Here is a 22,396-nt window from a genome sequence, read left to right on the forward strand (position 1 = left end):
CTTGGCAGTATCAAAGACTACCCCAAGCCCCACCAAGGCTTTGCACACGTCCCAATCAGCGGGGGCAAGCTGATCCAAAGCCAGGGCCTTCATGGTTATGGGCTTGTTCGTCCAGTATAGGGGGAAGCCTTCTAGGGCAATAGGGTCGTACTTGGTCGCACGCACTTTGAAAAATTTCCCTTTCCACCCTTTGAATGAATTTTGGAAGAGCGTGAGAATGATGCGCCCGGCGACACCAGAGAAGCTCATCCATAGGCTTTTCCCTTGTTTCTTCACTTCGAAAAAAGAAGAAAGACGTCCACGGAGGAGGGAACGCCCAAATATCCGCAGAGAATTTGAAAACCCCTTACGAAGGCCCAGCTGTTAGGGTGGAGCTGGGCGGGGGCGGTGTTGATCTCGGTGAGCAGCTCCCTCTCGAAGGAAGTGAGAGGTAGACGCAGGCCCACTCTTTTGAGTACCATTTGGTAAAGGAAGAAGAAGGGGCTTCTCCCAGTGTCCCTTGAGTCCACACAAACGGGTACCCCGGGTTTCACCCGGCATACCAAGACGTGGGAGTCGTGAGTTTTATGGAAGGCGTTGAAGTTGTAAAGCGCGGGGTCCCCCCTGTGGGCCTCCACGTCATCAACAGAGTTTAGGGTGAAGCATTCGTTGAGGAGATCGTCGGGGGCCCTGTCATACTCACCTTTATAGTAAGACCTAGGGAGCGGAGGAGGCGCGGTGGTCTTAATTTTCGCCATTGATGCAAGAGCTGAAGAGCAAAAGAGAAAAGAAAGGGTTCAGAGAAAAAGGGTTTGGAGGAGAAAAGGGGAAAAAAATGGAGGAATCCTAGGCGAACCCTACCCACACGAGAGAAAAGAGGAACGAGAAGAACGAAGAAGCACAAGAACGACATCCAAAGATATGCAATAACATAAACAGTCCCAGGCAGTTCATGCAGGAAAGGGAATCGTCAAGGAGAGGAAAAACCGTACCTTTGGGGGTCGAAGGGCGTGGAGAGCAGAAGCACGAAAGGGCAGGGGTCGCGAGAGAAGGAATTCGAAGAAGATGAACAGTAAGGAAAGGCAGAGAAAGTGGATGTAACAGTGGTTCCAAGCGCGGGGTTTGGGTAACTTAAACGTTACACTTGCAACTCAAGGAGCGTTAATTGGGGACCGTGCGATGGTGCCGCGTGTCAAAGGATTGGGCGCTCAAGGGGAGCGCAAGAGGCTCTTAAGGATGACCGCGTGATGAACCACGTGGCACGCGATTAAGCGTGGCCCCAAAAAGCGTTGCTTTCCCCGTTTCAGAGGATGTCCAATCAGCCATTAAGAGCACCCCAAGGGTTCGGAGAGTGTCACGTCAATGGTTTCGAGGTTGCCACATCAGCAAGAATGACACATCACCGGGTGCCACGTGGATGGCGTGGGCGAAGCCTTAGTCTTTTCGCTGAAGACAAGTCATCAGCTTAAGACTGGGGGGCTTGTGTACCGTCCCGTACCCGGGCGTTGACCAAGTCAAAGGTCAAAGTCAACGTCGAGGTCCAAGTCAACGTAAGGCGTCGCCTAGGTGGGGGTGACGCCAAGTGCAGGCATCGCCAAGAGGAAGCGTAGCCAAGAGAAAGCGTCGCCAAGGGAAGGCATCGCCTAGCAGGGCGTCGCCTGGCAGGGTGTCGCCAAGGTGGAATGACACAAGAGCAAGGGGACCCCAGCGCTGCTCCTCGATACCCATGTGTAGGAAAAACCATGGAGGGGGCGACGCCGTGGGAAGGCTCCAAACCCCGGATAACCAGGGAACAATGATAAAGAGAAGAGAAAGGTGGCTTCAAGGCCATAGAAATAGCGCCAGTATAGAGCAACCTGCCTCGTGAAGTGCCCCTGCCGTCCAGAAACGCCCTTGGGATAGATACGACCCAGGAGAGGGGTCATGCTCGGGGGCAGCCAGGCACAGGGCACGAGAGGAAGGTAGATACGCTCTCATAGTGAGTGACTAGAGGCTTGGGGGCATGAGTTGGCACCAAAAAAGTCACCCCTTGCACAGTTGCACTCCCAGGTAGGAGGACTCACGCGAGGAAACACCCTCAGATAGGGTAACGGTGCTGTGAGGCCCTCCACGTGTACAGCAGCCAAGTCAGGATGGAAACGCCACGTTGTCAGGTGCAAGGTAATTAAGGCTATTTAGTACATTTTTTCGTTTCGAGCGTTTAAGGTACTATAAATGCTCCTGAACGTTTCGAACGTCTTAAATGCGCTGAGCGTTTTATAATTAAATGCGCTTTAAGGCGCTTTGAAGATGGGAAGAGCTTAGAGAGAGCTGGGAATGTTGGGAACGGGGTTGGGACTTTTGGAAAACTGACCAGAAACTCTTTAGTTGCTTGCTCGAGCCTTGAGGTTACGCACAAGGGACTAGGGAAAGAGCATTGCCAAGACGAGAAATACACACTAGACACAGTTTCCTTTTTTACCACCTTCAGAGTGCCATACGCGGTGCTTAGATACGGAGGTGCATAGTGTTTTGGTGTTTCTTGCTGGCTGACTTGAGCGTCGGAGTGCAAACGGCCGCTAGGGCGCCCTTTTTGTCCTTCTTTGCAGGAATCCACAGGTAACCAGTGGGAAGGAGTCCCTAGAAGACGTCCCAAGCCAACCGGACGGAACAGGTCCAAATCTGGAACTACGCAACAAATCTGCTCGAATGCCAGCTCGAACCCATCAGCAAGGGCGTCAGCACCCACGTTCATAAGTTCGGCGTTCTCAGCTTCGAGCTCTTGCTTTGAAGTTTCCAAGGCGTTCTTCTCAGTGGTGAGGGAAGCAATGGAAGAGGCAGCTTCTTCCAATTTGCCCTTTGCTTCGGCAAGCTCGACCTTCACTGTAGAAAGCTCGCTCACTGCCTTCTCAAGTTTCTTCTCCCCATCAGTGGCCTCCTCCTTGGTAGACTTGAGATCCCCCGCTAGTTGTGAGTTCAGTTGGCGTAGGGAGGAAGACTCAGCCTCCAGGTTGATTATCTTGCTCCTTAGCTCCACCACTTCACTGTCCAGAGTATTGACAGCTTGCCCCATCAAGATCTCAGTCTTGATGGTCTCCTGGACCTGCGATAGGTACTATTTGCTGGATTTTTCCACCGTATCCCTCATCAGGGCAGCCTCAAAGTCACTCTGCAGTGACTCCTTGTCGTGCCCAAGCTCCTTGACCCTCTTCTCCAGGACCAGTTGCTAGCGGTGTTGGGTGGAAAACTCTAGGGAAAGCACTGTCTGCTTGGCCAAGTGCATGTCCACCTCTTGCCCACTCCATTCAAGAAGCTCCCGACTGCGTATGAAATGTCGAACCAAGGCAATGACTCGACTGAAGTTTTCATTGCTAGCACCAGAGCTGCTTGGCTGCAAGCTGGCCTCACCACCTTCAGCAGTAGCAGCAGAGGTTGGCGGTGGTGGTGATGCAGGAAGTCTTGGGAAACCCCCCAGTGGGCAGAATCACTCCCAGCAGGTGGAGTGGGTTGACCAATAGCTTGGCCCGCTGGGGGTGGGGGGGGAAGTGATGCTGAAGACGGAAGTTGGGGCGTTGGAGATGGTAGGCGCTGAGGGGAGCGGGAGGAAGTTGGTGCTGGGGCAGGTTAAGTAGGAAGAGGTGGGGGTGAACTGATGGATATCCACTAGGAGAGGATTTTATTAATGAAGGAAGAGGATTTTCACCTACACATTTGAAGTTCTTCCTTCTAGTTTTCTCACAAATTAAAAGAAGTCAAAGAGAAGATCAAGCCTAAAGATAAAGAAGTCTACAAACTCTCAAATAATAGGCTTCATATTAAATATCTCTCTTTATAGTTTCTTTTAAATTGTAAATAATATAGAATAATGTTTCGAAAGGTGCTTAGAGGGAAACATGAGACACCTCTTTTGTAAAATCATCTTTAGGCTTTAGTTTAGCAAATTCTAGAAGCTTGGGGAGTGAGCTTAGTAAGGGGGGTGTGATCTTAGGAGTTTTTTGGGTAGCTTAGGGAATAAGCTATGTAAATGACCAGCCCTTACTCCTATAAAAGGAGGGCTTAGGTCCTTCACAATTCAGATTGGAATTTTATAGTAGAGAGACTATACTCAAATTTGGAGAGAAATTGTGAGTTTTGAGTCTTCTTCTTCTTTGCCTTATCTTGTGAGCTATGGTGAGCTTCAAGTGGTGGCACTCCATCACTTATCTTGGTTCAAGGTTCCAAGTGGCGTGAATGGCTTCTTCAAATTCTCAAAATCCAGCAAGCATCTTCCTATAAGTGTTCTTCTTCCTTTTCTTCAATTTTTCCATTCGGTAGTTTTAATTCCTAGTGTTTTCCTTCATTTTCTACCGTTTACATTTACTTTTCTAGCTTTGTTCTTTGTTTCTTTTCGGTTCAGTAGCTAGCTTTTGAATTCTGTCCAGTTTTTAATTCTTGTTCTTCATTCCTTGTGTTTTGATTCCATTTGACAATACATGGACTTCCATATGAGTCTTGGTTGGTGCTAAGTTTTGGTGAGTTCTTGAATTAGAACATTGATCCAATTCTAAAGTAAAGTGCCTTTCAAATCCAGCTCAAGTTGCTCCTAAGAATGTCAAGAATCATGTGTTCTTGTAGTTACATTCACATCATGAACCCTCCTCGATCTGCACCACTTCGATTTCCCCAGGCCTAAGGGATGAAGCCCCCCCAACCTCTTGGTGTTTCCTATTGCGATGTATAAGAGGAGAGCCAGAACTCTCCTCCTCAGTTGAGGGGGTAGGAGCAGCAGCGGCCGCAACAGTTGCGGGAAAGGCCTTTGCTAGCCTTCTTCTCTTCTTCTCTGGCTCGGGGCCTTCTGCTGGCGCGGCTGAGAGAGGTGGAGCTGCGATGGGCTCGGTGGTAGAGGAGGAAGAACCAGTCTCCTTGGCACCCCTGGTCCGGGCAAGCTCCACTAGTGCCCTCCTCCTATCTTTCCCTGAAGTCATGTCTACATCAAGGGTAAAAAGAAGAGTTAGATGGCATAATTATGCAAGTGGATAAAATGTTATGGAAGTATGCATGAGAGTGTGCAAGTATTCTAAGAGGTGCAAGAAGAAGAGCCTACCGATGTACTTTTTCAGAGACACCACATCAAACTCGTGTTTGATGAGAAGGGCCGAGTTATATTTTGCCCCTAGGAGCAACCTACACAGCTCGCGCTCGTAGGGAGCCATGGCTTCAAGGCCCCGGGGCTTCTTAAACTCAACTCCAGGAACCCAATAAAGGGGAAACCCCTCGAGCAGCGTTGGGCTTTGCTGGGTAGCAGATATCATGTAGAACCTGCCCTTCCAATCTTTAAACGATTGCTGGTACAAGCCCAAGATCACTCGTCCAGCAACTCCATTCAGGCTGACCCAGGACCTATCCCCAGGGTTCTTCACCTCGAAGAAATGTAGGAAGACGTCTACAAAGGCGTTATGCCCAAAGTTGTTGCAGAGGATCTCGAATGCCCGTATGAAAGCCCAGGCATTGGGATGGAGTTGGCAAGGGGCGACGTTCAACTCCATCATCAGCTCCTTTTCAAAGAAGGTGAAGGGCAAGCACAGCTTCAACCTTTTGAAGATGGTGGAGTATATGAAGGTGAAGGGCACCCCATTGGTAGCCCTATCGTCCGTGCAGATTGGCATCCCTTGAGGAGGAATGCGTATACGAACGTTGAAATCATTCTCCCTGTCGATGGCGCAGGAGGGCTCATCAGGGTCGTTGCTCAGAAGGGTTTTGAGGTGGCCTTTCGGTAGTTGAGTGGAAGTTTCGGCCAGCAATGCTAGGGGAGCCCAGTCATGGACCCTGGCGTTGTCCTGATAGGAAGTTGCATCAGGTGGAGGTGACGCTGGTGCACTTGCTGAAGGCTGTGCACCAGAGGATGAGGCGACGATGCGAGCAGTTTGCTTCAAGCGAGCCATTGCGAGATAACTGCAATGGAGGAAAGCAAAAAGTCAGATGAACGGAAGAAGAGGGAATGATGAATGGTTCGGTGAAAAACAGAGGAAGGGAAGAAGAAAGAAAGGTCCAGGCGAAGAAGAGGAAGAGGGAGAAGTAGAGCGAAGTGAGAAACGCAAAAAACCCTAGCGCGGGTTGAGAAGAAGAAAAACAGAGAAGATGAATGCATGGTAGTGAAAAGGGTGAATGCAATCGGTGAAAAAAAAAATCTAAATGGATCAAGGAAGAAGAAAAGTCATACCTTTAGATGATCGCGGAAGGTCTTGAGGTAGAAAGCTTGAAGAAAGTTGGGCGCGCAGAGAGGAGATTTGAAGTAAGTCTGAGAGTTGGATTATTGAAGAAGATAATGAAACAGTGAAGGCGCACGCCTATTTGAATGAGGGAAGCATTAGCGACACTCCACGCTGGCCGTTGATGCGTCCACGTGTCGTGAGATTAAGGGAGGAAATTGTACCGTCCCGTATCCGGGCGTTGACTAAGTCAAGGTCAAAGTCAACGACTGGAGAGTTAAAGTCAACGCAAGGCGTCGCCTAGGTGGAGAGACGCCAAGTGCCAGCATCGCCAAGAGGAAGCGTCGCCAAGACAAGGCGTCGCCTAGGTGATGGCGTCGCCCAACCAGGGCGTCGCCAGATCAAACAGTACTAAAGCAAGGCAATCACCGTGTGGTTCCCCGATACCCATGGGTAGGAAAGACCATGGAGGGAGCGACGCCGTGGGAAGGCCTCAGGTCCCGATAACTCGGGGGCAGTGATAAGGAGAAGGAAAAGGTGGCTTCAAGGCCATAGTGATAGCATCAGTGTAGGGCAGCCTGACTCGTGAAGTACCCCTGTCGCCCCAGAGACGCCTTTGGGACAGATACGACCCGAGAGGAAGGTCACGCCCAGGGCAGCCGGGTGCAGGGTGCAAGAGGAAGGCAGATACGCTCTCAAAGTAAGTGACTAGATACTTGGGTGCATGAGTTGGCACCCAAAAAGTCACCCCTAGCGCAGTAGCACTCCCAAGCAGGAGGACTCACACGTAGAAACGTCCCCAGACGGGCAGAAACGCCCCCAGATGGGGTCACGGCGTCGTGAGGCCCTCCACGTGTACAACAGCCATGTCAGAATGGAAACACCCTTTAGTCAGGTGCCAGGTAATTAAAGTCATTCAATGCAGTTTCCCTTTCGAGCATTCAGGTACTACAATGGCTCCCAAGCGTTTCAACGTCTTAAATGCGCTACGTTTTCTAATTAAGTACGCTGATTGAGTGCGTTACATTTGTAACTAAAGGCGCTTTAAGGCGCTTTAATGCTTGGGTAGTTTAAATAGCGCGGAGAATGTTGGAAAGGGGGTTCGAACTTTTGGCAAATTTACCAGAACTTTCTAGTTGCTTGCTCGTGCTTCAAGGTTACGAACAAGGGATTGGGGAATATTTTTGCCTGAGAGAGAGAACACAGAAACAATACACAGTTATTTCTTACCACCTTCAGAGTGCCACACGTGGTGCTCAGAGACGGAGGTGAACAGTTTTGGTGTTTTTGCTGGCTGACTTGAGCGTCGGAGTGCAAACGGCCGCTAGGGCGCCTCTTCGTCCTCTTTTTTGCAGGTTTTCACAGATAACCAGGGGGAAGGAGACCCTAGCTGACGGTTGAGGTCGCGCACGAAGACGTCCCGGTCAACCGAACGGAACAAAAATCATAACGTTAAAAGGCAACACGTGAGGTGGCACATGATGTGGCCCCACTTGCCACGTGGACCGAGGGCGCGACCACTTAGTGTCTTCGCTGAGAACGAGTTCACAGCTCGAGACTGGGGGCTTGTGATATGGTCGGTCATCGGTAGTCGATGACGTCAGTAGCAGATAACCACGTGGACCACTCGCAGGGTGACACGTGGATGAGGTGGCAGAGAAATCAGGGAGGAGATCACCCAGAACGGTGATCGGTGGTCAGTAACCGAGTGGCCACCGACAGATCAGTTATGATCCTGTCGCCAACTCAAGCGTGGAGGAATTGCTTTGTCGTTTCCTTACCCCGCCTATGCAACTGTGCTATCCGCAAGGATGCTCTTAGAACCTTGTCCGGGAACTTCAAACGCAACCTGCAAAACACACAGACGGCGCCTCTAGCGGCCGTTTGCACTTCGACACTCAAGTTAGGTCACAGAACCACCAACAAAAAATGTCACTGAATCTCTCTCTGATTCTCTTTTTTCTCTCTCTCTCTGTGTCTGTGCCTAACAGAATTCTGTTACGCTATCCTCTGCGTGTGTCAGAATTTTGTTACGCTATTGTTCGAAAACGTACCATAATGAGTAAAAACGTGGGTCTGTGTGTGTGTCTTTCACGATGCGGAGTGCACTTTTATCTTGGTCGCGCCTCTCTCAGATGGTGACACGTGGAGGCATGTAACTCACATCTAACCGTACACGTGCCACTACCTGAAGGGCTCTAGCGCATCTCTTTGTGCGCCTAAGTTATTCCCTTGCGGAGTAACTTAGCGCGTTTCTTCCATCTGGGTGAATCGCACACTCCCAGGAGAACGCCAGGTGTGGTTGGACTAGGCACACTCACCAAGCATTGCTCTCTGCATAAACGATTTCCCCTTCACGATGTCATGCACGTAATGGGTTAAGAGAGTTGTACCGACCAGGTCATCGGGTGTGATGACGTGGACAAAAGAAAGGTAGGTAGTCAAGAAGTCGACGTAGTTGCCGTATGTAAAAGCGGCGTTCTGCAGTATAAATAATCGGTTATCGCCGAGATGTGTCACCACCAAGATGGATCATCGCCCATCGCCCAAGAGAAGCATCGCACAGAAGTAAGACGTCGCCTAAGTAAGACATCGCCTGAGTAAGGCATCGCCCGAAGAGTCAACCCGCGTGACGTAAGCATTTCACAGAGAGGGGGCCCACACGATGGGATAACCCTAAGTTGGGTGGTGGCACTGTGGGTCCCTATGCACAAAATAAATGATCAAGTCAAAAGGGCATGTGGCAATGCCCACGTGCTCACTAAAGGTATCCAGGGAAGGCTGCATGCATGACACGTGTTTAAATTAGGGTACTCGAAAAGTATGATGGCGCGATCAATACAGCGCTCAAGTTAGAGCCCAAGTGGCCATAAGGTTATACATTGCACTCCAGATAAGGGAAGTGCATGAGCCAGATACGCTAAGATCCTAAAGAGAGCGGCGCAAGGACCTTCTCCAAGGAACCCTAGATAATAGCAAGCAACGCAGAGGTAAACCCTAGTTTTTCACCTATATATAAGGCACGAATAAGCCCTAGAGAGGTACGTTTTTCATAGTTGCATGAGTTTTAACCTAGTTCTCAGATAGACATACAGAGGAAAAACCCTAATTGCTCTTGACGGCGCATCCGCTGAGAACACAAGACAATTAGGGCAACACAGTTTTAGCCATACAGTTTCAGTCATTGAGAGTATTATACAGTTTCAGTCATTGAGAGTATTATACAGTTTCTAGTTACTTTGGTGTTTCTTGCTAGCTGACTTGATCGTCGGAGTGCAAACGGCCGCGAGGGCGCCCCTTTGTTCTTCTTTTTCAGGTACACACAGACGAGGCAGAACGAAGGTGCCCTAGCTCGTTAGAACAAGCCACGCATAAAGACGACCCAGGTCAACCGGCCGTTAGGTGCAAGCTTTTCATGAGCACCCTAACAGGGATGGCCATGGACTGGTTCATCAGCCTCCCAGAGGGCCACGTCACGTCCTTCGCCCAACTTTCACAACTATTTAGAGAACAGTACCTAGCCAACAGAACTCCCGCCCCAGTCTCATACGATCTTTTCGACGTCAAGCAGTTCCAAGGCGAAACCCTAAAGGAGTACATAAGCCGCTTTGGGGCACAGGTAGTGAAAGTAGGCACCAAGGAGGAACCCATGATTGTATACGCATTCAAGAAGGGGGTGCGTCCCGGATCTTTCAGGAAAATGCTTAACCGTAGTCGCCCCAAAACCTTCGCCGAGATAAGGCGACAAGCGGTAGAACATATTGCCTCGGAAGGTAAAACGTACGAGAAATGCACAACCACTGTGCCAGCACGCCCCAAGGCACAGATACGCACGCAACCTGTTCGGGTTCACCAAGCCGTCACAGAAAGGAAACACTTTGACAGGAAACGCGCTTACGAGCCACGAAGGACCCAACCTAAGAATCGAGTAGAGGAAGGGAGAGAAGCAAGCAAGCCGCCGAGGCACAACTTCGTGATGGAGCTCAAAGATCTGATTGCGATACCCAGCATAGCCGACAGGTTGAGGCCGCCGATTAAAGCTGACAAGGTGCTGGGGCCTCGCAAGGAGTCATGGTGCAAATTCCACGAAGCATTCGGGCACCATATTAACAACTGCCTGGCGCTTGGCTATCAGTTGGATGAGCTCGTGAAGAATGGTTTCCTGAAGGATTACTTGATGGAGAAACAGGCGGGATGACCGTCAGGCTTGCAACCAGGGGGCAGTGAGGGGCAGCAGCACGAGGCGCCCGTCCTCGGTGAAATCCACACCATAGCTGGTGGGTTCTCGGGTGGCGGGTGTACGGCGTCGCAGCGTAAGAGGTATGCGAGGTCCGTAATGTCGGTGGAAGTTTTTGAGGACCATTCGCCCGATGTGGACATCACGTTCCCTAAGGAAGACCTCAGGGATGTTGTGCCGCATGACAACGATCCCATTGTGATCTCGCTCGTCACGACAGGAAGAACGGTTCATCGGGTCTTGGTCGATCAAGGGAGCTCGGCAGACGTGATGTTCTGGCCGACCTTCGAAAGGCTACAACTATCTATAGACCAGTTGAGGCCATATGGGGGCTGCTTATACGGTTTTGCGGGTGATCAAGTCGAAGTCAGGGGATACATTGAGTTAAGAACAACGTTCACAGATGGGGCCGCCTCGCGCACAGAGAAAATCAAATACCTTGTCGTGAACGCCCCCTTAGCATATAATATCCTATTGGGAAGGCCAACACTCAATAGGATAGGAGCTGTACCCTCCACGAGGCACATGAAGGTCAAATTACCTTTAATGGAAGGGGTGATCGTCACCATCCGATCCGACCAAGAGGAGGCAAAGAGATGCTACGAAAACAGCCTCAAGAACAGGCGATCAGTGGGCCATGTGATCACAACGCCATCTCTTGGTGCGGGGAATGTGCAGGAAAGCCGACGGGCTATGGATGCAGCGTCAGAGGGGACCGCCGAAGGCGACGTGGGTATGGATGTGGCATTGGAAGCAGCCACCAAGGGCGACGTAACCATGGAAGATGTCGAGCCGAAGCCTGAGAGCAACGCTGGAGTAGAGGAAGAGGAAAGCTGCCCGAAAGCCGCAAGGGAGTCAAGCATTGTGAGAGCATTGCTCGCTAGTGAGAGGAGGCCTCGCCAAGTTGGAGATTGGCTCGAGAGGGAGATCGGCGGCAAAACTTTTAAGATGGGGAAAACTTTAGACGGCGAGACACAGGAACAGATCGCCAAGGTGATAGGCAGGCATCTGGACGCGTTCGCGTGGTCTGCCTCGGATATGCCAGGAATCTACCCCGATTTTTTATGTCATCGTCTAGCAATGGACCCTCAAGTCAGACCAGTCCGACAAAGAAGAAGAAAATTCAATGAAGAAAGGAGACAGGCGATCAGAGATGAAACGCAAAAACTCCTCGAGGTGGGCCACATAAAGGAAATACAGTATCCGGAATGGCTCGCCAATGTTGTGTTGGTAAAGAAGAGCAATGGGAAATGGCGAATGTGTGTCGACTTCACAGATCTAAATAAAGCCTGTCCAAAGGATTCCTATCCTTTGCCGAGTATAGACGCCCTAGTGGACAGCGCAGCAGGGTGTAAGTTGTTGAGTTTCTTAGACGCGTTCTCGGGGTACAACCAAATTAAGATGCACCCCATGGACGAGGAAAAAACTGCCTTCATGACAGAGAAGTCGTGCTATTGCTACAAGGTGATGCCTTTTGGGCTGAAGAACGCGGGAGCCACGTACCAGAGACTGATGGATAAAGTGCTTGCACCTATGCTTGGAAGGAACGTGCAAGCTTACGTTGACGATATGGTCGTAACATCCCTGGAAAAAAACCAGCATATAGCCGACTTGGAGGAGCTGTTCGTTACGATAGCGAAATACAAACTGAAGCTGAACCTTGAGAAATGCATTTTCAGCGTGGAAGCGGGAAAGTTCTTAGGTTTTCTCTTGACCGAAAGAGGGATCGAAGCAAACCCTGACAAGTGTGCGACCATTTTGGCGATGAGGAGCCCTGCTACGGTTAAGGAGGTGCAGCAGCTCACTGGTCGGATGGCCGCCCTGTCGCTATTTATGTCTGCCAGTGGAGAGAAGGGTCACCCATATTTCCAGTGCTTGAAAAGGAACAATAGGTTTGTCTGGACGAAGGAGTGTGAAGAGGCTTTCGTAAAACTCAAAGAGTACTTGGCGAGCCCGCCGATTCTGTGCAAACCTCAAATGGGAGCGCCCCTCAGGTTATACTTCGCCGTAACCGAGAAGGCGCTAAGTGCGGTGCTCGTCCAGGACCAAGATCAAATTCAGAAACCCGTTTATTTTGTCAGCAAGGTGTTGCAGGGCCTAGAAGTGAGATATCAAGCTTTGGAGAAAGCAGCACTGGCAGTAGTGTTTTCGGCGAGGAGGTTCTAAAGAAACCAGATGTGGCTGGAAGAATGGTAAAATGGGCGGTAGAGTTGTCGGAGTTCGACATCAAGTATTAGCCCCAGGGACCGATCAAGGGACAAATCTTCGCTGACTTCGTGGTCGAACTATCTTCTGAAACAATGCAAAGCGCCGGAGATGGTTTTCGTTGGGTGCTCTCAGTGGATGGGTCCTCTAACCAGTTGGGCAGTGGGGCCGGGATAATTCTGGAAGGACCCAACGGTGTGTTAATAGAACAGTCCCTGAAGTTTGCCTTTAAAGCCAGCAATAACCAAGCGGAATATGAGGCTTTGATCGCTGGTGTCTTGTTGGCAAAGGAGATGGGAGCAAGGGTGCTGTTGGCCAAGAGCGATTCATTGTTAATCACAGGCCAAGTAACTGGCGAGTTCCAGGCTAAAGATCCGCAGATGGCAGCTTATCTGGAGTATGTGCAGGAGTTGAGGAAGTCTTTTGTTTCGTTCGAAGTAGTGCATGTGCAAAGAGAGCAGAACGCCCGAGCTGACTTGCTAGCAAAGCTCGCCAGTTCGGGCAAGGGGGGCAGGCAGAGGACCGTCATACAAGAAACCCTGAAGACACCTCGGGCGTTCGTGGCGGACCACCAAGTTCTTCAAGTCTGCAAGTCAAGGGAAAGGATGGCAAGGGGTCATAAGTCTCTATCTCAGGAGACCTTGAGGATGCCAAGGGTTAGAGCGCATCCGGTGGGAGAGATAAAGATGACACAAGTTTGCGCCGTCCACGAGCCGGACACATGGATAACGCCATACCAGCGCTACATGACAAATGGCGTACTCCCAATGGACCCGACGGAAGCTAGGAAGGTAAAAAAGAACTCCAACAAGTTCACCCTCATCGATGGCGAGTTGTACAAGTTTGGGTTCACACACCCCCTTTTAGTATGTGTACATGGAGAGAGGTGCACGAGAATTATGGCCGAGCTCCATGAGGGGATTTGCGGGAGTCACGTCGGAGGTCAAGCCTTGGCGACAAGAACCATCCGTGCAGGTTATTATTGGCCGACTATGAGGGAAGACTGCAAGAGACATGCCCAACGTTGCAAGCAGTGCCAGGAGCACGCCGATTGGCACAAGGCGCCTCCGGAAGAGTTAAAATCAATCTACAGTCCCTGGCCTTTCCACACGTGGGGAATCGATATCCTGGGACCCTTCCCATTGGCGATTAGGCAGATGAAGTATTTGGTTGTGGCAGTCGAATACTTCACGAAGTGGATTGAAGCAGAACCAGTAGCCCAGATCACCGCGCACAAAATTCAGAATTTCGTATGGAAGAATATTGTGTGTCGTTTCGGTGTGCCCAAGCGTTTGGTATCGGATAACGGGACTCAGTTCGCAAGTCACCTGCTGAAAAAGCTGTGCGAGGATGTTGGAACTCAACAGGTTTTCGCTTATGTGGAACACCCACAAACGAATGGGCAGGTGGAGTCGGCTAATCGAGTTTTCTTAAGAGGTTTGAAGAGGAGATTGGAGAAGGCCAAAGGATCTTGGGCTGAGGAAGTTCCCCGTATAATATGGGCATATCATACCACTGAACAGTCAGGAACCCACGAAACCCCGTTTAGCTTGGTGTACGGGTGCGATGTGATGATCCCAATTGAAATCCAGGAAAGCTCGCCGAGATTCCAGAACTTCGTGGCAGAAGACTCGAATGCAGAAAGGAGGATGAACTTAGATTTGTTGGATGAGGTCAGGGAGGAGGCAAGGGTAAAGGCTGAAGCAATAAAGAGAAGAGTCGAGCGCAAGTACAATTCTAGGGCAAGGCCAAGACAGTTCAGAGATGGCGACCTGGTAATGAGGAAGGCCCACCCGTACGAGATGCAGAATAAATTGTCACCCAAATGGACAGGACCGTTTAGAATAACTGAAGCACTCGGGAACGGCGCCTACCGTTTGGAAACATTGGAGGGAGGGGCGATTCCTCGCACTTGGAATGCTACTCATCTCAAGTTTTATTACAGTTGAAGCATTGTAAGTAGTAGTTAACTCGAACAGTTAAGTGAAAACAGTTTTTCAAGGTGGCGCTCTTTTTCCCTAAGAAGGGTTTTTTAATGAGGCCACCCAATAAAGAAAAGTTCGAGTTTATCAAGTTTTCCCAGTTATTGAGTTTGCATGGTTATCATTTTAAATTTTAAAAACAAAAGACTTAGTCGTCCTTGTGTAATTTAGGGCAGATTCAAATCGCATGCATAAAGTTTTTAAACTCCTCATCACTGCTTGGCGATCGGAGGCGCTAGTATAAAGTTTTAAGCCCTCATCGCCATTTGGCAATCGGAGGTAAAGGTCAAGTTTTAAGTCCTCATCGCCGCTTGGCGATTGGAGGCACAAGTCAGGTTTTAAGTCCTCATCGCCGCTTGGCGATTGGAGGCACAAGTCACCATGTTGTCCATCGCCAGATGATGGCACAGGAAGTCGGGATCAATCCCGGGCATGTCCGAGGCGGACCATGCAAACGCGTCCAGATGCCGCTCAATCACCTTGGCGATCTGGTCCTGGAGACCGACTTCCAGAGATCTTCCCAGTTTGAAGATTTTCCCTCCGATCTCCTTTTCGAGCCACTGCTCGACAGGTTTGGGCCTGGATTCTCTGGCGATCACCGCCCTGGCGATTCCCTGTTCCCTTGCTTCCTCAGGGCGATTCCGCGCCTCTTCTTCCTCCAGGCCAGCATTCCTCTCCCCCAGCTCAGCATCTACCATCTCGACATCCCTTCCGGCGGCCTCCTCTGTTACCGGTGGTCTGGGCTTCACACCGGGAGGCGGGGTGGTCGTTACATAGCTCACGGACCTTTTGTTTTTCAGGCTATTCTCATAGCACCTTTTTGCTTCCTTCTGGTCCGACTTGATCGTGATCACCACCCCTTCCATGGACGGCAGCTTCACCTTCATATGCCGAGTTGATGGAATCGCGCCTATCCTGTTAAGAGTGGGCCTTCCCAACAGGATGTTATATGCTGAAGGGGCGTTTACGATGAGGTACTTGATTTTCTCCGTCCTCGACCCAGCCTCATCGGTAAACGTAGTTCTTAGCTCAATGTACCCCCTGACCTCCACCCGGTCGCCAGCGAACCCATACAAGCACCCTCCATAGGGCCTTAGCTGGTCAAGGGGCAATTCCAGCTGCGTGAAAGTCGGCCAGAACATCACGTCTGCCGAGCTTCCTTGGTCCACCAGAACTCTGTGGACCTTCCTTCCCGCCGTGATCAACGAAATGACGATGGGATCGTTGTCATGAGGCACAACGTCCCGAAGATCCTGCTTGGTGAACGTAATGTCCACTTCCGGCGAGTGATCTTCAAACATGTCCACCGACATCACCGATCGCGCATACTTTTTCCTCTGCGATGCGGTGCATCCACCACCTGAGAAACCCCCAGCAATGGTGTGGATTTCCCCATGGATGGGCATCTCGTGTTGTTGGGCTTCTCCACCTGCCGGCTGGGAACTCGACGCCCCTCCGGTCCTTCTGTCCAGCAGATAGTCGTTTAGGAACCCGCTCTTAACCAGATCGTCGAGCTGGTATCCTAAAGACAAACACGAGTCCAGGTTGTGGCCAAAGCACTGGTGGAACTCGCACCAAACGTCCGGCTTTGATCCCAGCACCTTGTCGCCCACCTTCTCGGGCGCCTTCAATCTGGCAGATATGTTAGGGATAGCGATCAGGTCCGCTAGTCCCATGACGAATTGGTGCTTAGGCGGGCGATTGTACTCTCGGCGTGCTGGCTGTTGGCGTGCTGGTGGTTGGCGTGTTTGACTTCTTCCCTTATTTCTCCTATCGTAAGGATAGCGAGTCCTTTGGTCTTTCCTCGCTGCCGCCGCCGTCTCCAGCACCCTCTGCGGCTGGATCCTGGTCTGGGCGCGTGGTCTGGCGGGAGCCACGCTGCCTCTCTTCTCGGCGACTTCGCTCTCGTCGGCGATGTTGGCCACCGCAAGTCGCCTGACTTCAGCAAACGTCGCTGGATGAGCCCTGATCAAGGCCTCGCAGAATGGCCCTGGCTGCACGCCCTTCTTGAAGGCATAGACCAGCATTTCTTCATCCTTGGCTGGCGACCTGACCATTTGCGCGCCGAAGCGATTGAGGTAGTCTCTGAGGGACTCCCCATGGTACTGCCTTATATCAAACAGATCATAGGACACCCTCGGCGGTGCCTTATTCACGATATACTGCTCGACAAAGATTTTCGAGAATTGTTGAAAATTAGTTATGTGGCCATTAGGCAGGCTCACAAACCACTCCATCGCCGTTCCCTGGAGCGTGCTCACGAACATCTTGCAGTAGACGGCGTCTGACCCTCCCGACAACATCATCTGTGTGTGGAACGTGGTCAGATGAGCCTCTGGATCCTCCACGCCGGTAAAAACAGCTTTAACCGGAACCACGCTCGTGGGAATTGGCGTGTCGGTGATCGCCTGAATGAAGGGCATTGGGAAAACACGAGGCGGCGTCGACGGTGCCACCTCTTCAGCTGAAGAACGACCCTGCTGCTCCTGAAGAGCTCGACGCAGCTCCTCAGCCACCTTGCTGAGCTCCTCATTCCTGGCGCGAGAGGCGACCAGGTCCTCATGTATCCTTGCCTGCTCGACGCGCGAGGCTTCTACAGTGGCCTGCAACGAGCACATCATCTCTGCCATCTGCGCCATGGTCATGGCGGTGTCGCCTTCAGCAGCGACAGGAGCCACGGGACTTGAGCGATTGCTTCTCATCTTTCTCATTAACTTCAGCGAACCACAGAAATACAGCAAATAACACTTCGAAGAAGATCGCAGCTTCACCAAAAACCACCGTTTCCGCGCGAACCAAACAACCAAACGAAAGAACTCGAATCCACCGATCGAAAAGCCAAACAAATGGTTTAAAACGCAAACTTCACCGAACGAAACTCAAAGAAACCAAGAACGACGGTTGCACCAGCACACAACCACTCCGAAAACCTCGAAAACTTCCACGAACTCACGCTGTGGATGGGAGCAAGCTTTACACGGCCCCACGGTGGGCGCCTGATGATCCTGCCTGTTGACCGGAGCGCTGGAGAATGCCTCGTCAAAGGATCGACGTGCGCGCCGCCTCTCACCTCCGTTCCTCCTCTGGATCTATCTCAAGAACCTGCAAAGAAACAATACGGCGCCGCTGCGGCCGATCGCACTCCGACGCTCAAGTCAGTGACGGTATCACCAAATACTAAGAACGAGAACCGTGCAAAAACTCTCTCACAAAACAGCTCTGTCACTCGCAAGCGTAAAGTGTATGAACTGAACGTGCGTACCTCAGAAAGTTCGTTAAGAGCTCTTATATACCTGGTGATTTTCTCTCTCCTGGCAGTTACAGACTTGGACACGTGGCTCGTATCCAACTGTACACGTGCCATCATCTGGAGGCTCCCTGACTTGGCGCTGCTTCTACTCTCATTTTGGCTAAGTTACCTATGCATGGTACTGCCCAGTGCATAGCCAACTTAGGAGTGCGATCCCTACTGAAACTGGCGAGTTAGGGTCTTCATACACCTTCCCTGTGGTCTCGCCGGCCGCCTTCATAATCTGCTTCTCCTTTATCTTCGGCGATGTGTTTGTTCTGGCGATCTCCGACTGCTTGGTCGCCTGAGTCTGCATCTGGCGACTTCATCCTCAATCTGGCGATCGCCTATTCTGGTAAGCTGGAGATCGGAACACGCTAACTCAACAATCGGCGACTACACGTGCCTCCCGACTTCCTTCCTAACTGCCAAACTGGCGCCTTGCCAACACGCCTACACTGTAGCAGGGTGCCACGTCATCACACCCGACCACCAGGGCGGTACAAAAAGACTTAGTCGTCCTTGTGTAATTTAGGGCAGATTCAAATCGCATGCATAAAGTTTTTAAACTCCTCATCACTGCTTGGCGATCGGAGGCGCTAGTATAAAGTTTTAAGCCCTCATCGCCAGTTGGCAATCGGAGGTAAAGGTCAAGTTTTAAGTCCTCATCGCCGCTTGGCGATTGGAGGCACAAGTCAGGTTTTAAGTCCTCATCGCCGCTTGGCGATTGGAGGCACAAGTCAAGTTTTAAGTCCTCATCGTCGCTTGGCGATTGGAGGCACGAGTCAAGTTTTAAGTCCTCATCGCCACTCGGCGATTGGAGGCACAAATTAAGTTTTTAAGTCCTCATCGCCACCTAGCGATCGGAGGCACAAGTATAAAGTTTTTAAGTTCCTATCGCCGCCTGACAATCGGAGGTGAATGTTAAGTTTTAAGTCCTACTCGCCTAAAGCGAGTATAGGCGAGAACGGATTAAGAAGTCATACTCGCCAAGAACGAGTATAGGCGAGAGTTCAGAGCAAGATGACAGATATGTACAGTATGAGTTAAAATCCGGGCGCCTAGTCCTTGAGCAGGGGTTAAGGGATTCCTTCGGGACGCCCCCTCCTCAAGTATGAATAGCTAGCCCCGGTACCAGATAACAGTTAAAACCCGGGCGCCTAGTCCTTGAGCAGGGGTTAAAGGATTCCTTCGGGACGCCCCCTCCTCAAGTATGAATAGGTAGCCCCGGTACCAGATGAGTTCAAATCCGGGCGCCTAGTCCTTGAGCAGGGGTTAAAGGATTCCTTCGGTACGCCCCCTCCTCGAGTATGAATAGCTAGCCCCGGTACCAGATGAGTTCAAATCCGAGCGCCTAGTCCTTGAGCAAGGGTTAAAGGATTCCTTCGGGACGCCCCCTCCTCAAGTATGAATAGCTAGCCCCGGTACCAGATGAGTTCAAATCCGGGCGCCTAGTCTTTGAGCAGGGGTTAAGGGATTCCTGCGGGACGCCCCCTCCTCAAGTATGAATAGCTAGCCCCGGTACCAGAGAAAGTCCTCCTCACCCTCGAGTGAGTTCAGGCAAGATGAGATTAAAAGTCCTCAGTGCATCTAGGGAAAGGGTAGCCCCTGGGCAAGTTGAGGCACCAGATAAAGTCCTTCTCACCTCAGAGTGAGTTCAGGCAAGAACAGAATACAAGACCTCTTTGCTTAAGCAAATTGAGGCAAGTTCGAAAGTCCTCAGTACAGAATCAGGCCAGCCCAATTTAGGCGATGACCTGGAAATACACATGTCACTTGGCAGATCAGGCAAGCGAGATTTCAGATACTAAAAATGACTATCGCCTACTGCTCAGTAAGTAATTTCGTGTCAAATGTTATTGCTATAGACTAACCGTTTGTTTAAAATAAGTTGATTGCCATAAAATTAAGCATCAGTTTGCGCTAAGTTAATTGGGTTAAGTGAGAGCCCACCAAATAATCAAGCGATCACACAACAGATAAAAGATAAACCATGTGCATATGTTAACACGGTCCGAATAAAAGAAGTCATTACAAACAGATTCGTTGCACATAGACAGAGGTCGAATATGTAAGTCTTTCAGAATGTTTCTAAACAAAACGTCAAATGAAAACGTTAATCTGAGGGAACGATTTTGCCGTCTATCACTTCATGGCAAATTGAGAACTGGGAGAGGTCCAAGTCGGGGTAAGCACAAGCGAACTGCTCCAAAGCCGCGCCGAACCCGGAAGTCAGAACGTTTGCGGCGCCGAGGTCGAGTTCTTCACTTTGTTTCTTCAGCTTTTCGTTCTCCTCAAGCACCTGGGCAAGCTTTGCTGCAGATTCGTTCAGCTCCTTATCTTTCTCGCTCAGTTCCTTGGCCTTTTGATCCATGTCAGCTTTGATTTTACCCAGCAGATCCTCCCTCTCAATTGACTTGGCCTCGAGCTCATCCGCGTAGGCCCCTTTGGCCTTGAGAGTCTCCTCCAGGTCCGCTATCTTCTCCTGCCGATGCACGAGTCTGCCCTCGAGTTCGGTGACCTCTAAGAGTTTGGCGTTGAGCTTTTGGTTTAGTTCAGCGCTGTTTTTACGTTCGCTCCGCAACTCTTCCTTCAAAGCATTCTCTAACCGCGAAAACTCCAATCCCCGCATCGTAAGATCACGCTTAAGTTGTTGGACTTGGTCCTTCGCAACACTGGCTTCAGATTCATACTGGCTTAAGGAGTCCTTTAAAGCCTTGCCCATCATCTGGTAAAGGCGTTTCTCTATGCACTCGGTGGTCAGGGGAACATCAGGACATGGCGGCGACACGTCTGGCTCCACTACAGGCTGGGGAGACCACTGAATATCCGCAGTCTGCTCCAGAACGCCTCCAGCAGCTGAGGTGTTTGATGGTAGAGCATCCCCAGCGCTCTCAAAGGGTGTAGAGACGCTGGGGGGATTCTCTGCATAATCTGGGCCCGTACTCTCGTTTGCAGGTAGCTCGGTGACGGTTGCCCTGTTCCTTTTACAGATAAGTCCATCTTCAGTGCTCTCGTCATCCTCCTCATTCGACACCATTGTGGGGTTCTTCCTCTTGGCCCTCTTTGGCGGCAGCTTCTTTCTCGCAGGGACGGGAGGGGCGATAAGGGAAGATGAGCCCACGGGAGGAAGCTCGCCCCGGGCAACAGCGGCTTCCGCTACAAAATTCGGGACGGTTTGAGAACCCGTAGCGAGTTTGTGGCGTTTGACTATAGAACGCAGTCTAGCCATATGATCTTTTCCCAGCATTGTGTCTGCACGAAGTGATCAATATTCACAAATCAATCCAATTACAGATACAGGTAACTAGCAGTGCAAGGGTAAGCGCAGGACAGTGTAATGCGAACAAATTTGATAAAGAAGTAAAACAGACTTAGCACAGGAAGAAAAATCCAGGTGGAGTGGAGGTAGAGACCTATGTAAAAGTCTAGTTGATCCTCACAGAATTCGAACTTGATGATTGAGGAGGTGGGTAAGGTAGTATTGGTGGAGGCAACTTCCTTCCAGAAGTTGCACAAGTCTCTATCGAGCTCCCCCATCTTCTCTGGACTCCTAGCTTTCTGAAAATGATCCTGGGAATCCTTTTTTCGCTTGTCAACCCAGTACAAGGGGAACCCATCGAGAAGTGTGGGACTCTGATCATTACAGCAAACACGAACGAACTTACCCTTCCAATCTTTATAAGATTGTTGGAAGATATAAGATTGTTTATAAGATTGTCGGTCAGGAGCTCCCTCTCAAAGCGAGTAAAGGGGAACCTGAGCTTAACCTTCATAAACACGGTTGCATAAACAAAGCAGAAAGGGTGGCCATCGTTGCCATTGTTATCAGTACAAACAGGTTCCCCGGGAGGACAAGGACGAATAACAACCTTGTCGTCATGCTCCTTATGGAATGTGAGCTGGGTCTTATCTCTCAAGCGAAGAATATCGGCCTCAGAATTAATCAGGGATGTCTCGTTCAGCAGAGCTGGAGGAGCCCATGAGTACAACAGTTTGTAATCAGGAATGGGGCGGGCGGTGGCGCTAGTTTGTGGGGGAGTTGATTGCGATTGGTTGGGACAAGAGGGCGCAGGCCTCTGAGCCCGGTTTGAAAGGATGCCAGGATCTCTAGGTGGGTTACGAGACGTGGAGGGGTTTCCTGACGAAGGTTGTTTGCGAGGTTTTGAAGGAGGGTTTCGAGAGGGGGCAGGGGTGGCACCTGTACGAGCCATCGAGAACTGCAAGAAAGACGAAAGGAAAGTAAGAAAAGGAAAGCGGAGGGTCGCTAAAAAGAATGATTCGATTCGAAAAATAGGAAGGGAAATCAGCATGAACAATGAGGGTCGTAGGAAGGGAAAGAAAAACCTAAAACGCAGGAAAAAAGCAAAACAGAGAACAAACAGCCCACAACGTATGCGTCAAGCAGTTAAGGGATGATGCAAGTCGATCAAAATGCAGTGAGCACCAACAAAGTGATAAAAGGCTTACCTTTTTTATGATCGAGGGAGCGTGCGAGGAAATGATTATTAGGGAAACGAAGCGTTCACCAGAGCGT

General features: G+C 50.6%; 2 protein-coding genes across 2 annotated transcripts; both read left to right on the forward strand.

The window, feature by feature from the left end:
- The first annotated feature begins 9,579 nt into the window (after positions 1-9,579).
- LOC137839309 (uncharacterized) lies at positions 9,580-10,344 on the forward strand. Its single transcript, XM_068648430.1, has one exon. It carries the CDS (start codon positions 9,580-9,582, stop codon positions 10,342-10,344), a length of 765 nt encoding a protein of 254 aa, XP_068504531.1.
- A 2,339-nt stretch (positions 10,345-12,683) lies between these two features.
- Positions 12,684-14,537, forward strand: LOC137839310 (uncharacterized). Its single transcript, XM_068648431.1, has 2 exons — positions 12,684-13,379; positions 13,995-14,537. The coding sequence occupies exons 1-2, from the start codon at positions 12,684-12,686 to the stop codon at positions 14,535-14,537; spliced, it is 1,239 nt and encodes a 412-aa protein (XP_068504532.1).
- The last annotated feature ends 7,859 nt before the right edge of the window (positions 14,538-22,396 follow it).

This window comes from Phaseolus vulgaris, chromosome 3 (assembly GCF_000499845.2).
Source record: "Phaseolus vulgaris cultivar G19833 chromosome 3, P. vulgaris v2.0, whole genome shotgun sequence".
In the NCBI taxonomy this organism is placed as follows: domain Eukaryota; kingdom Viridiplantae; phylum Streptophyta; class Magnoliopsida; order Fabales; family Fabaceae; genus Phaseolus; species Phaseolus vulgaris.

Bases quoted from the DNA above. Each gene is read 5' to 3' on its own strand.
- LOC137839309 (XM_068648430.1), top strand. From the start codon at position 9,580: ATGGCCATGGACTGGTTCATCAGCCTCCCAGAGGGCCACGTCACGTCC.
- LOC137839310 (XM_068648431.1), top strand. From the start codon at position 12,684: ATGCAAAGCGCCGGAGATGGTTTTCGTTGGGTGCTCTCAGTGGATGGG. The intron at 13,380-13,994 runs GTAAAAAAGAAC...ACGAATGGGCAG, and splicing joins ACCCGACGGAAGCTAGGAAG to GTGGAGTCGGCTAATCGAGT.